The 15,499-nt window shown below is 40.5% G+C and overlaps 1 protein-coding gene across 1 annotated transcript; it reads right to left on the minus strand.

Annotated features, from left to right (window-relative positions):
* Positions 1-6,591: 6,591 nt before the first annotated feature.
* On the minus strand, positions 6,592-14,732 carry RIT1 (Ras like without CAAX 1). The gene is made up of 6 exons (XM_057726206.1): positions 14,579-14,732; positions 13,957-14,101; positions 13,731-13,787; positions 11,137-11,210; positions 10,726-10,917; positions 6,592-9,336 (listed from the first exon to the last, which is right to left on the minus strand). Exons 2-6 carry the CDS (start codon positions 14,057-14,059, stop codon positions 9,106-9,108), a joined length of 657 nt encoding a protein of 218 aa, XP_057582189.1. The 5' UTR covers positions 14,060-14,101; positions 14,579-14,732; the 3' UTR covers positions 6,592-9,105.
* Positions 14,733-15,499: the final 767 nt, after the last annotated feature.

The raw sequence follows: 15,499 nt of genomic DNA on the forward strand, positions 1-15,499 counted from the left end.
TTTTATTTCCTGTGCATTATTTCCCCTGATATATTACTCAGGATCATTGTAGAAAACACATAAAGTACAAGTTCATAGGAACAGGAAAAAATACACCTACAGGCAAGCAGTGTTAATTTTGGCGCATCTCCTTCCAATTTCTTTGAACTACCTTATGATTCCAAGCATGGTATGTATATAATTTTGCATATTGCTTTTTTTTTAACATAATAATATAATAACAATGATAGTAAGAGTATCTTGGCACTCAGGATGTTTTTGGCTATACTTAACAGGAAACCCAATTCAAATTGGCTTAAACATTAAGAAAACGGATCTAGAAGTCCAAAGGCAGGTTAGGCTTCAGAGTTGACTCAGCAAAAGGTCACTAATACCAAGAGGGGCCCAGGTTCTTTCTGTGGGTCATTCTGACATTCAGTGCTAGCTTTTATGATGTTTATAGAAGCACTTCCGGAGGGGGTGGGGCAGGGAGGAGGAGATCACTTCAGGACCTCTCCTAGAAAAACAAGGTTGATCATTCCCAGAAACCTCTAGCTAGTCTTTCCTCTTACCTTGCTGGTCCAAAATGTGTCACGTGGTCCTTTCTAAACCAACCATAGGCAAGGAGGATGGGATTATCTTTAGGCCACTCAGGACTGCCCTGGAACTGAGTATGGGAGATGGGTGGATTCTTGAGTAAAATGTCATTTCCTTTGGGAGAAGGAATTGATGCTGGGTGGGCGACGAACAAAGGACATCACATAGTTGTTTGTTTTTGGCCACACCATGCAGCTTGTAGAATCTTAGTTCCCCAACCAGGGATTGAACCTGGGCCCTCGGCAGTGAGAGAACAGAGTCCTAACCACTGGACTGCCAGGGGATCCCCACTTAGTTCTCTATAGCACCTTTCACTTCAAGGTATTTTCTCCTGTGATCCTGTAACAAACTCTCTCAGAAGAGTTGCCAACCTACCAAGTGCCTCGCCTACTAATCTCATCCATCCCCCATACCTTGTGGTTTGAACAAACAGCCTAGTGCTTGAAGTCCTCTTTAAATAATTCAAGAACATAAGTTTTAGCCATAGTGCATAATTTTTCAAAAAGCTGAGAATGTATCTATTCTTATTCAGCATAACTTTTACAAGATAGTAAACTGAAGAGGATCTCAATTGCCTAATACCATATTAGGTCAAATACACCTTCTGAACACCTCTAAGAAATGCTCAAAACTCTGCTTGGCATTCAAGAATAAACTCCTAGAGGGGGGGTCTTAAGGCTCAGCAGGCCTAGGAATAGATGTGCTAACAGAAAAATCGATAAGAGCCTGGGAATTCATTAGCTGCTCTTGTGTTCAAGTCTGGGGAGCTGGTAATTCACCTCAAACATCATGTTCAACCTCAACCTAATTGAAAATCTCCAACAAGGCCGTAAGGAAGGACTCATATCTTTGTAATAGTAATTGCAAAAATAGCTATCACGATTGAATGCCTATCAATGCTGGGCACTATTTTAAGCACTTTACACATTTAAAACTCAATCCTTCCAACAGCCCTACCGGATATGTGCTATTATTATCCCCATTTAACAGATGAGAAAACTATAAAGTCCACAGAGTTTAAACAACTTGTTCCAAGTTCCACGACTTATAAGCAATGCAGCTCCCATTCACCCTATGGCACTCTGACTCTCCAGAACCTCTTTTTTTCTACCATCACTACTGGTGGAGACTTCAAAGAAAGATGCAAACAGACGCTACGGGAACTAATGCAAATTAGACAGCGCTCATGTTCTTGATGCCAATGTCTTCAAGAATGATTTAGAGGGTCAACTGCTATTGCACGAAACTGGACATTTTCATGATTTACATTCACTCACACCAAATCAGCCTCTTCTCAGGCATTTTTTCCAAGTTAACATTTAAACATTATTGTCTACCAAGGAGCTGAAACTCCTGTTGTCCTTCACCCCCTTTTACTCTCCCGCATTTGATCTGATCAAATCTCACAGGAGATTTTGCACTTTAGAATTAGAGGTGCCCAAAGAACAGATCTGAGACTGCAAGAGCTTATGCTTGTTTTCTTTCACTGTTGAATTCCCAACACCCAACACAAAGCCTTGACAGGCAGCAGGCAGTCAGTAAAGGTTTGTCAAATAAAGGCAGACAGGCAGTGAACAAAATATTGTCTAGGAAGCAGACCTAAAGCAAACACAAAAAGCCTTTGCCTCTTCTTCCTATTTACTCTGAGTCAGAGTTTCAAAAGAGGATTGGTCTAGAGTTGTTTTTGTTACTGTTGTTTTTTTTTTTGGTGGTGACAGTGAATGTATATTAGCTGCAACCAGACCCACATACTCTCTTGAGATGTCTAAGGATAGGAAAGTAAGAGTAGCCTTACTGTTTTGGGTGGGACTATGCAGTTATTTCTGACTAAACTGTATGTGCATGCATGCCTTCCAGGCCAGCAGAGATTTTATGTCGGATTTCACTGTATTTGAGCACACATTTGGACTCACCTTCATATAAACCTTAAGTTTCTCTGCCTCCTCTCCCTCACCTACACACTCCTCTGCAAGGAAAGTAAGAAAAGCAATGGTGGGTATATTTCTGGAGCTAAAGACTTTCTCTGGGCTCTGAGCAAACTCTAATAAACTCTAGCAATAACCAGCTCTGGAAACGGCAGGAAATGACACATGTCCCCACCCCAGCAGCTTTTGTTCAAAAAACTGGGTGACTTAATGATATAATCATGTGTGCTAGGGAATGTACGCACTGAACCAAAAGCTGCTCATAATGTTTTTTTTTCTTTTTTATAGCAAGGAGTATTAGCCAAAGTTAAAATATTTCAGTCATTTTGTCTCAAGGCCAACTCATATTTAAAAGTGGATTGGAGATTTCAAAATACCCCAAACATTAAGACGTAACAGTCCTTTGTGCTATCCAGTGATTTCCTTCATAACAAGGTATGAATTTATTTTTCTTGCTTGTCCCCACAGCCAAAGCCCTTGTTTCCTTACTCATGAACTATTAGAGCAGCCTTCTTGTTGCTTACTCCCAGCTGCTGCCCACCCCGCCACCATTCAACACAGAGCCACAGTTTTCCATCCCTGTGAACTACAACCTATCACTGCTTTACACAGTCCTCCAATGATCTCCCAAGACACTTTGACATCATCCAGCTCAGTGATTCCTAATCTAGGAATGGCTGAGTGGCTGCAATCAGAATCACCTGGGAGGGTTTTGTTTGAACATAGAATCCCGGGTCCTATCAGAAATCTATCAGGGACTTCCCTGATGGTCCAGTGGTTAGACTCTGCACTCCCAATGCAGGGGGCCTGGGCTCGATCCCTGGTCAGGGAACTAGATCCTGCATGCCGCAACTAAGTCCTGGCACAGCCGAATAAATAAATATAAAAAAAAAAAATCTATCAGATCAAAACCTCCAAAGGTTAAAGTGAGAAACTGAGAAAAAACAAAGCAGCTCTCCAGTTGTTTCTGACCCAGATATTTGAAAATCACGCACACTTCAGATGGGCCTCCACAGCTTTCCACCCAATTAGCCCTGCCCTATGGGCTCTTGCTATATCCTCTTACCGTTTAACCCCAAGCTTGCTTCTTGACAGCCATCCATGTACAACATGGTACTCTTGACTTTCCCAGTCTCCAATTCTGCATTGAAAGTTGTCCTACAGATCTGATTCTTGACTTTTCTGTTGTTCCAAGTCAAGCTTTTCCTCCTTTGGAGAAATCTTTATGGTCTAATTCCACCTACCAATTTAATCCTAGATCTTGCAATGCATTCTTTTAACTATTCAATGTACTGTTCTGTTATTTTGGGGGGCCAGGCTGCGTGGCTTGCAGGATCTTAGTTCACTGACCAGGGACTGAACTTGGGCTCTCGGCAGTGAAAGCGCAGAGTCCTAACCACTGGACTGCAAGGGAATTCCCACTGTTTTTATGTTGCCTTCAGATTGCCTTCTGATCCCAATCAATTGTAAACCCTCAGGAGCAGAAACCATGTGTTAGCAGTCTTTAGTTAGGTTAACTCATTTTAGCCTAAGGAAGCTGGCCACACCCAGGTCTGACCATCCGGACAGTGAAGAGAAATAGGTCTGCAAGCCTCTATAAATGGGTTGACTCCCTTATGCTTTTTTTTTTTGATCACGGCATGCGGCATGTGGGACCTTAGTTCCCTGACTAGGGATCAAACCTCATGCCTCCTGTGGTGGAAGTGTGGAGTCTTAACCCCTGGACCTCAGGGAAGACCTGAAGTTGAATATTCTTATAAGTATTGTTATGTGATTTAAAAACCTATGTCTAAATAAGTCTAAAAAATCATTTTGATAAGTAGAAAATAAAAATTCAAAGTGATGAGAAAGCATTAAGGCATAATTTAATTAATAGTATTGAAATCGTAAACCTCAGATTGGGACTCGAACCCACATGACCAGAACTTGAACCTGGCCAAAACCCACGGTCTTCCAGCTGAGATCACACACCTGCTTTCAGGACTTAATGAAGCTCAGGTTCTTGATGTCTCATCGCAGAAAGAATTCAGTGAGAGACAAAGTGATAGGTAAGAAGTGGATTTATTTAGAGAGAAACACACTCCACGGACAGAGTGTGGGCCATCTCAGATGGTGAGAAAGGCCTCCCTCATGCTTTCAGATCACATTTTCCTAAAAACTAAAATCCATCCTGCTTCTTCCAGGCCATACTAGATCCTTCACTTCTAAGCAGTAGTGCCAAACAGGTGGCGAGGCAATTCAATTCATCAAAGGACAATGTGCTTTCTGCAGACAAGCGGTAAGGCAGCTCCGCCTTTCTCCATGGGTAAGGCTGCAGTCCTAGCCAAACAAGTGAAGAGCACACCACTAAAAGAGTTAACCAACAAAGCAGGGAAGTATAGCCAGACTCATCTCCCAACTTTTACTGAAAAAGACTTGTCAAAACTTCTGAGTAATACAAATATAGTTGCTACTTATTTATTCTAATTCATGCTATACTCAATTATTTGACAGTGATACATAGTGGGGAGAAAAGAGAGAAAGACAAAATTAATTTGTGCACTGAGATACTTTGAAGATAAGGTGAATGATCTCTTTTGTCAGAGATCTAGGATTTCCAACGACTTCCCTGTAGTTTTACCACGTGAGTTTCAGTTCCAGCTAAGCTGATGAAATGCGAGATTCGAAAATAAATTTTAATCTGAAGCTAAGCAAACCCAGGATTAATGCAAATCCAACATTTTCAGTATTAAGCGATCTTTTAAAGCCAAGTACTTGTCAAAGTTAACAAGGACTTTTAAAAATAGGACTTCAAATTTGTCTCACCCTTCCCAAGACTGAGTTTGGAAAAAGTGCAACACTGCCAGTTATTTGTCAATGGCGTACTAAACTCGTATAAGCAATTTTTTTTAAAGAAAAGAAGCAGTAAATACTGGGAATAAGGAATTGCAGAAATTACATCTCTGATCTTCTCTCTTTATTATTCTATTCAGGTCAAATTCAGTCTCTCCTCAATTTGCCTCCTCTCCCATACACTCTTAAAGAGTCAGCTCCAGGAATCTGCCCAGGCCATGTTAATTCCTTCCTTCTTTGAATCCTTGTAACACTCCCACTTTGAAGCATGTAATCTACTACGTTAAGGTTGATCTCTAGCTGTTTTGTATATGCAAATTTTATCAAAGCTCCAGAGCAGGGATATTTTATATCCCTCTAAATCCCTCACAGCTCTTAAAGCAAACAGTGCTTAGTACACATAAATGTCCGTAAATACTCTGACTGTAATTCCACTGCCTATCCTAACAGAGGTTACACTGGAACATGCAATGCTCCTCTTCCATTACCCGTTTTAATAGTGGACACACTGACAGTTACTCAATAAATGTTAAATAATGAGGACACAGAAATATATTCCCTTAGTGTTCAAACTCCTCTCTACCAACACTGAAGCCCATTTACAGTAGTGGAGATAAAAGCAATGACTTTCACATAAAAACAGTCCTTATTCTCTCACATTTAGTTTACATATTTGAAACAACTTTACTTAACCCTTGATCAGGTGACAAATGCGCAACCACTTTCAACATGTTTTTCCTGTCTGCCCACTGAAGAGGTAAGCTCTTTTTTAAAAATTTTGCTTTGTCCCTGTCTCTTCCCAGAGATGCTGGGGTCTCAGGCACGTGCCCTGAAAGTAGCAGTTCACTCTGAACCCCAAGGACTCCAAATACCATGTCCTGCCTGCCGGCTCCAGGACAGAGGGCAGTGCTTGAGGTCAGGAATCAGAGCCAGGTGGTGCCTGGAGCTGGGACCCCAGCTCACTGTCACATGAAGGAGACTGTTCCACAGGTGGACGGCAGCACCTCCACCTCCCTCCCCACCCCTCGACCTTTGCAAGTGCTGAGGTAGTCTCTTTGGACGAAGGGGGCATTCCGTGGCATGCTCTCGAGCCCTCGACACAGGTCTCCTGTATATGGTAGGCACTCAAAATTTTTTTGGATCATTATTTTCCAGAATATAAAATCTCAGGGTATTAAATATCTTCTTAAAATGACCCTTGTGTAGTGATTCCAAACATTTCTACCCACACATAGGTAAGGAAAGGAAAGGCCCAATAAACTGTTTAAAAGTTTTGTATTGTGTCGTACAAATTGTCTTCAAATACAAGTGCATAAGTGAAAAACTTTTTTCTCCCCTCTCCTCCCCAAACATTACAGTAGACCAATTCTTGCTAATATATCACAAAGTTAAAACATATATCCCCTTTTGAATTCTAAACACTTAATTCTAGACACCAACTTCCAAATTTTGTAACTTACCAATCTGGTATGGCCATGAACAGTTCCAGTGCTTTTTAACTTGTCCCTGAATTTTTCTCTCCTCAAAGTTCCAGGCAGTAATTGATTTTAATGCCCTCAAATTAGATAAAGCTGACTATTTAGAGCTTATAAATTATTTACACTATACAATCACTAAGAATAGAGCTATGACTTACACATATTATACCCCTCAAACTATTTAGCACCATGGATAGAATTTTCAATATTAATTGATGGGCTAATTAATCCAATAATCAAATATATGACAGTAATATACTTAAAAACACTCACTTGTTATTTTTCTTATATACAATACAGAGTCCCTCCTGTCTTATATATATATTTTTTTTTCTCTGGCAACATTCTCTACTGCCTTGACTATCCTTAATAATTACAGAGCTGTCAACTTCTTGCTTGATGCTACTAACGATTTCCTAAGTCTTAGTAATGAGAAGCTAAGGCATTAAACCTAATAGGCTCTAAGCTAGTTTAAATGTGGTGAAATACTGTTAAAATAGAATTGCACTGTACTTCTTTTCTAACTTCACGCTTCTCCAAAGTGCTATGATTCCTGTAAGATTTCTGTCCTACATAGATTCAAATTCTGCATCTTTCACTTTTAGATGGCTTGAGTACCATAAAACATGATTTATTTGGTAGCAAAAACATTTCCAGAAGTTTCAAAAGGGATCACTACTCAGCTAAAAAAAGTTACAACCATCACTTTTCTTTAAACCTAGAACATACACCATTGACTGGAAGGAAAAACACAACCCTGTCCTCTGCCTGTAATAAAACTGGAAAACAGTGAGTTGAGCTGTGTGCTTTTTAAGAGGTGCTACACAAAGTCATGTTCTTAGAGTTTAAAGTGGTCACAAACAGTGCTTCAGTAACATTTAATGTTCAACATATGCCACATTACTCTCAGCACTTTTGTGCTTAATCTCCACACAACAAGTTCAGGTATCAAAATAATCCTGATTCTGAAAGAAAAAACTCACCACCAGTATTTAAAGCTGATTCTTCCCAAGAAGATAATTTCTCAACTATGCAGTTATCAAAGTGGTGTTCTCTTAGGCTAAGCTTTGTCAAGGCCCAACAAAACCCTGAGGTGAACTTAGCAAGGTCCTTGTAAAGAAATCTTCAATGAGAAACTCAACCAACATATGGGAATTTTAAAGTTTCAAGACTGGCTCATTAAACAGAAATGCCACAGGCTCTCTTGGAACACTGAGTCTAGTGATTGTCTATGTCAAGGAGGCACATATACAATTTTACTAACTCCTGATGTCTCTTCCGTATGGAAAAGGCAGTCAGTCTGACGAAGGTCCTAAAAAACATTCTGCCAGGCCTAGCTCTTCTAGAGAGCACAGGGAAGCTAAGGGAAAGCACTAGGAAGCAATTAATGTAAATGTATTGGTGTTGCAACTCTGGGGAAAAAATAAACCTGTACAAGACAATGGCTGCCCAACCAAGGTCTTAGATTAAACAAAAGTTTAGTGATCCAGTAATGGTTCCCAAAGTGCTTACCTCCGAAGGTAAAGAGAGGCAAAACCCTGAAAGGAAGAGTAAAATAACCCTGTAGGAGAAACCTTCGTTACATTTTATATGTTTGTTCTCATCCATCCCAGCGCATTTGGGTCACGTGTGTCCCTCTTAGAAAAGACAGGCTCCTCTGAGGAGCACTGTTCTGATCCTAACTTTTTCTAGCCAAGTTCCTGCAAAAACGAACAGCCTGATTTCCCCAATCTCATCACTCCATAATCTGCAACAGGAGTCAGTTCCATAGGTATTTTCTGAACTTTAACACTGATCTCTTTAGAACCGATTTCCCGATATGATTTTTGTTGTCTCTAGGAAGCACAGCATGAACAGAAAAGACTGAAGTCCTTCCCTGGGATAGTCCCAGGAAATCGCGGTTGAAAGAGAATGCAGAAAAGTGGATGGCAAAAAATTCCTCTTGTGAGCTTAGTCAAACACATATGAGGTGCGTATTCCCCGGGTATAAAAAATTTACATTAATTAATTAGTATCAGCAACAGAACCCAAAACATTGGTAAATCAAATTCTAATGTGACAATTTAAAAGTAGACAGTGCTCCACTGGGTTAATAAAATCAGAATTAGCTAAAAAGACAACATTTTAAATACCACATCATTGAAAACTCCTAGTGGGCATGTCCCCTTCATCAGTTACTTTTAAAATAACGGTCATAACAGGAGAAAGAACAAGCACCATGCTCACTAATGCAGATTACTGGACTGCTCTGATTAAGCACTGCAGTTCACAGATAAACATGTCACATCTTCCCTTCAAGTTACTGAATCTTTCTTCTTCCGGAATGGTGATTTTAGCCTCTTCCATACACTGTTTTTGGGTTTAGATTTTTTCTCCATGGCCAGTACTGCCTCCTTTTCTTTCCTACGTATCTCCCGTACAAGGGCATGGAATACATCATCAATGTAGTAGCGGTATGCAGCAGATGTCTCAAAAAAGGGGCAGCTGAATTCTCGGGCTAAGGCCGATCCTTCTTCCTTGGTGACCTTTAAAAATGTAAACATAGGAAAATTTACAGCGCTAACAGTGGAAAATAACTACGACTGCCCCCCAAAAGTGAAGGGGCTACCTTAACAGGAAGAGAGCTCCTCAACTCTGGAGGTGTCCAAGAAGAGCAGAGATATTTGTAATGCTGGGAGGCTGGATTACATGACTTCTAAGATTCCTTTTATCTTCAAATTATGTCATTCTGTTTCTACTCTATTTTAAAGGTAACTTTCTGGGGCAGTTAATAGATATTAAATATACAATTTTAATTTCCTTCTTACTTTTCAAGAATGTAAATCACAAGGCAAAGAGAGGAATATTTAAACTACAGGACTTCCTAGGTGGCGCAGTGGTTAAGAATCCACCTGCTAATGCAGGGGACATGGGTTCGAGCCCTGCTCTGGGAAGATTCCACATGCCATGGAGCAATTAAGCTTAATTAAGCAATTAAGCACAACAACTGCTGAGCCTGTGCCCTAGAGCCCATGAGCCACGGCTGTTGAGTCCGTGTGCCGCAACTACTGAAGCCCATGTACCTAGAGCCTGTGCTCTGCAATAACAGAGGCCACGGCAATGAGGAGCCCGCGCACCACAGTGAGGAGTAGCCCCCGCTCGCCACAACTGGAGAAAGCCCATGTGCAGCAACAAAGACCCAACGCAATCAATCAATAAATAAAATAAATAAATTTATAAAAAAAAATAAACTACAATACTGAAAACCATGAGGAACCTGAAATCAATATATCCAATTATGGATATACCATAATTTCTCCGCCTTTGGACATTTAGATTTTTTTCTAATTTTTGGCTACCGTGAATAGCCTGGCAACGAACATTTTATATGCAGATCCCCAAATAGATTATTCTGAACAGGAATTAACTGAGAAGCATTATGAACTTAACTACTGTGAAACTATGGCTTTCACGCATAGTGATACACCTGCCCCTTTCACTACTCCTTAATTATAAACATTGTTGCTAACTTGAAGGGTATCATTTATTCTAAAATCCTCTACAATTTCTCTTATTCTCCCCTTGGAGGGCTCATCATCCTCACCACCAGGAAGTTTACCTTGAAGCCTAAATTTCTCTTTCTGCAACATAGAGATTTACTTCTGAGGTTTTAGTAAATGAAAATCCCATGAGCCTTCACTTAATGTTGTATTCTATTTGTCATCTGATTATTATCCTGTGGATTTTGTCCTGTAAACAGATTCCTAAAATCCAGATTTTACCCCAAATAATAGCAAATTAGTAGACATAGGGAAGTTTTCCAGGCCAGGGAGAAGCTTATTTTAAATTTTCATTTTAAGGCAAAGAAATTTATAAACAAATACAAATGACTAATCCCACAAGATTACACACAGCATTTTCTAGTCTATCCTCACCTGTCTTAGCTGCTTTAGGTCAGACTTGTTTCCCACAAGAACCACAGGGGTATCATCAGTACGTCGAACTCGATAAATAAGCTGTTTAAACTCCCGAACTTCATGGAAACTTCGACGATCGGTGATAGAGTAACAGATGATAAACCCTTCTCCTGCCCTCATGTACTGATCCCGCATAGCTGTGAACTCTGCCTAGAGGGAAACAGGGTCATTAGTTCACTGATGCAACCTGGAACTATATACACTTTAGCTATGTACTTCAGATTAAAGAGAGATGTTGGTTACCTGCTATCCTGAGTCAGAGTGCATGAAAAATTAAAAGAGATGAACTAGTGATCTTCTCTGCATAAGTCTTCCCCTCCCCTTCTAGCAAGAAAAGGCCTTTACTCATAGCATTTTGAGATTTAATACCTGTCCAGCCGTATCCAAAATGTCCAGATTGGCAGGCTCATCATCAATACGGATCCGGATTTTATAAGCATCTTCTACAGGAGGGAAGAAAGGTGGTACTATAAACCCATAAATACAGGAATATGCAACCTTATTTTGAAATTCATCTTATGGAGAAACAGATTACACACAAGTTCTTTAAGTGCCCAAATAATCTCAGGAAACTCCTAATTCCATTGAGATATGTAAATTGCATCTTCAACTAATTTTTTTCCCCACATAAGCCATGACATAAGTTTATTCATAGCTTAAGCTTATAAGACTTCATCTATAATTCTAACCTAAAAAAGACTGAGAGATTGTCTTTTTAAAAAATGTTAGGCCAGCAAAGTAACTTTACTATTTATTAAATAGTTATTAGACACCAGGCATTATACTAAATAATTTATACATACTAGCTCATTTGACAGTGACAATAATTCAGTGAGGTAGGTATTATTACCTCCATTTTACAGATAAGAAGATTAAACTCTAAAACATCAAATATATTCCCCATGTTACAAAGTTCATTAATGATATAGCCAGAATCAAAACCAAGGGCTGCTTGACTCAAAAGCTTTATGTACTTAACCTTAAGCTGTAGTTCTCCTCATTTTTAATATTATAGGAAAAAGAAAAACCAGAGTTTACTATTTCCTAAAGAATCCATATTGTCATAATTTCTCCTTTATGAGAGCACATTTCTTTATGTATATTATTATGGTAACCATGGAAAATACAGGAAAGTAAAAAAAGAAGAGAAAAACTTCACTCGGTATTTCCATCATTCAAACAATTGCTGCTTAAATCCTGATGTATTTCATTCAAACGTTTTTTTCTTGAGCCCCAGATTCTGATTCTTCCTCAAGGGTGAAGAGCCTACTAAATCAATAATTCTCAAACCACAGGTCATGCGTGATCTGTTAGTATTTGCGAGTTGCAGATGAATTTAAAGGGTTGGGACCAGCATTAAAATACACAAGGAGAAGTCTAAAATGAAAGAGGAAATCCAAGAGTGCACCAATAGTGAAGTAAACATAGTTTCACCACATTTTAATTACATATACACATGTGCAAATGTATACTTATATGTGCAGTGGTTGCAACATAAAGTTTTTCTTCTTAGAGTTAGTAGCCAAAGTTTGAAACAAAATTGCACTAAACTGCAACTCAATAAGAGCAGACACCACATCTTACTGTTCACTACTGGACCCCTGGGGCCTAACACAGTGCTTGGCACATAAAAGGAACTCAAGAGATAAAAGTATTTGTTGAATCAGATAATATTGTCAGAAGAGCAGCTGATTGGGGGGACAAAATCAACTGATTAAAAAAAGTAACTTTTCAGGGGACAAGATATAGGTTTTTACTTTATTTTATTAAAAAAATTTTTTTTATTTTGCCTGCACCATGCCGCTTCCGGGATCTTGTTCCCCGACCAGAGGTGGAGCCTGTGCCCCCTGCAGTGGAAGCACGGAGTCTTAAACACTGGACCACCAGAGAAGTCCGAGGAAATGATATTTCTGGTGTTCTAAGTAAATTATCCTAAGCCCTAAATTAATTTTATTCCTAGAATTCCCACCATAGTGTGAATTCCGAACAATATTCTAAATTTAATATAGTATATGAAAAAATAAGAACTGTTTCTATTTTCCCCAAGCCACAGAAGCATCTACTATATAAAATGACCACATTCAAAGATGCGTTAGCATAGAACACTCATTGGCTTTGTGGAAAAGAGAAGCAGAGGCCTGACCCAATGGAAATCCTCCCTAGAGACCCAGGATGACGACAAACTGTCACATGCTGAAACTACAAGTAATACGAAAGGCCTTCTGTGCCCTCCCCTATCCCCATCACCATTTTTCTTTTATCCTGAGATGTAACTCCTAAAATTCAAACCTGCCTCCTTATGGTTCAGGAATGACAGTAACATTCTCAGTGTTTACAGAGAACAGGAATTAAAAAGAAAAAAAAAAAAGCAAAACAAAATTACTTTTTACTCTCTAACACTGTTTTACTAACATTAGAGCATTAAGGATTACAAAAGACACAAAGAAAGACCTTGCTATGTAATGAACTTGAGGTATACAGAAGTAAATGAAGGGCTTCTAGTGGAACAAGTCCAGGTTCTGCATGTCTGGGTTATAAGAGTTCAGCAGGCTGGCTCTACTTGTTTTTCTACTTCCTTCTGTGGAAGTTCAAACGAGCTGACTCATCGTTACAGAGGCAGTCTCAAGTCAGACCCTTAGAAAAATGATAACAAATTCTGTTAAGTGGCTTTTAAATTTTTCCTTTAACCTGGCAATACAGTATACCAACCATAAAAATGTAATGAAGAGAGTGTCCCATTAATGTTCGATGAAGGACAAAGATGGCTGATACACATACAGAGTTAAGCTAGGAAAAAAAAAAATTCATTTGCTTACCACCTGCTATGACATTCTTATGAAATAAATCTGAATTAGACACCCCAAAAGGCTCAAAATATAAATTGTTTAAAACTGTTGCAAAAACTGAAGCGAAGACACTTTTATGGGTTTTACTTGGAAAACCTAAATGATAACCTGACTTACCAATGGTGGGATCGTGATCTTCTGGAAATCGGTGGCTGATGAACTGCATGGTCATGGCTTTAAAACAAGAAAGGAAAGTTAAAATCCACACAAAGGTGACCCAGAAAGAACTGTTAAGTATCAATATGGCATGACAGCCAGTCTCCCAGTTGGTTTGGGTGGAAGGCATTTGTTGGAAGCATTTCTCATTCTTACTTCTTGTAAAATGGAAGAAAAAAGCACCTACCGCTTTTCCCTACACCGCCAGCACCCAGCATCACTAGCTTGTATTCCCGTGACAGCCCTGCAGGGCTGCTACAGCTACCAACTGGGCGAGTTCCAGAATCCATTGTCCTCTTGGAGAATCCTGGGCTGCCCCGAGGAAAAGGCACCTGGAAAGAAAGAAGAAAATATTTAGTCCAGGATGGAGACACCCGTGACGACAGTCCTAGAGCCAGTGCCCTCCCTTCCCATACTCTGACCTATTACTCCTGCTCCCTTTCTGGCGGCCTTAAAAAACCCTACATCCTCACCTTCCCTCCAGGGCAGCTCAGGCCTATGACACATCACAGGTTTTCCAAATTATTACGTTTCCCAGAAAGAATAAAGAGACAAAGAAATGTGGAATTTATTTTCAAACTGGGGCACCGGCACAGCAGGAAGGAGCCCGGTGAGAGCACCGAGGTGTGGGGACCGCAGGAACACCGCCCCTTAGGCCGCAGGGGGTCCTCTCACGCCAGCGGCACCCGGAGGTTCCGCCCCCTCTCCCCGTTCCCCTCCACAGCTCCCCTGCCTCCGCTGCATCTCCGCCCGCCATCGGGCCCCCCACCCTTCCGTTTCACGAGCCAACCCCCTCCGGCTGCTCATACCCGTCGGAACGCGAAGGCCTCGGCCGGGTCGGGTCGCCCACTTCGTCCTCCTCACTCGCGGCGAGGCTCCGGCACTGACCTGTGACCCCTCCCGCAGCCGGGAAAGATGGCGCCAGCAGCGCCCGCGCCTCGGCGGGAGGGGCGGGGCTGCCCGGTGACGACCGCAGCTGGCCCCGCCCTCCGCGGGGAGGGCCACCTCCCCTCCAGGTCCTCAAACCCAGTTCCGCGACTCACGGCTCAGGGCCTGCCCACAAAGGCGTTGAAACAATTATGAACACAAAAGTCAAGTAAGGATGTGATAAGCGACACACAAGGGGCCTCTAGAATAACAACTTACCCAGTACTGTTTATGATTAAAAAAAGAAAAAAATTGGCCAAATGTAAAGAGGAAACAGAGAACACGGGCACCCACTAAATCCTCCCAAAAAACGGGACTAAAATCAAGTTTAAGGCTTAATAGCAGAAAAAGCAAACTTCCCCAAAGGGACAAGGACAATGACTTGGGCTTTTAAAAACAGAATCAGGTCTCAAAGACAACATTCTACTTAGACTAATCAGATTTCTACACATATTTTAAACAAATGTAAATGAAAGATATTTAAAAATTAGTTTGCTTTTGGTTTTAACAAATCTATTGATACTACCCTCCAGCAGGAAATGATAATTTCCAAGAGTTTTCAGGTGGCCTTAAATACAGCAAAAAATGAAGACATTATCAACTATATTCACTTCTAGGTAGCACACACAAGTACCAGAAGGTACTTAACACTGGGAAACTTTTCTGCTGCAATTTCTGCCCACACTTCTTCCTTTTAAAGCATGTTTTTCCAAGAATAAATTATATTTCCTTTAAAAATGTTTCCTTCACTCAATCCCTTTAACCGTGTTCAATAAAGGGGAGCTAGAATATGAAAGTGGAAA

Source organism: Hippopotamus amphibius, chromosome 1 (assembly GCF_030028045.1).
Source record: "Hippopotamus amphibius kiboko isolate mHipAmp2 chromosome 1, mHipAmp2.hap2, whole genome shotgun sequence".
Taxonomy (NCBI): Eukaryota; Metazoa; Chordata; class Mammalia; order Artiodactyla; family Hippopotamidae; genus Hippopotamus; species Hippopotamus amphibius.

Bases quoted from the DNA above. Each gene is read 5' to 3' on its own strand.
- RIT1 (XM_057726206.1), bottom strand. From the start codon at position 14,059: ATGGATTCTGGAACTCGCCCAGTTGGTAGCTGTAGCAGCCCTGCAGGG. The intron at 11,211-13,730 runs GTAAGTCAGGTT...TCCCTCCTGTAG, and splicing joins AGATCACGATCCCACCATTG to AAGATGCTTATAAAATCCGG. The intron at 10,918-11,136 runs GTATTAAATCTC...GTTTCCCTCTAG, and splicing joins TTTTGGATACGGCTGGACAG to GCAGAGTTCACAGCTATGCG.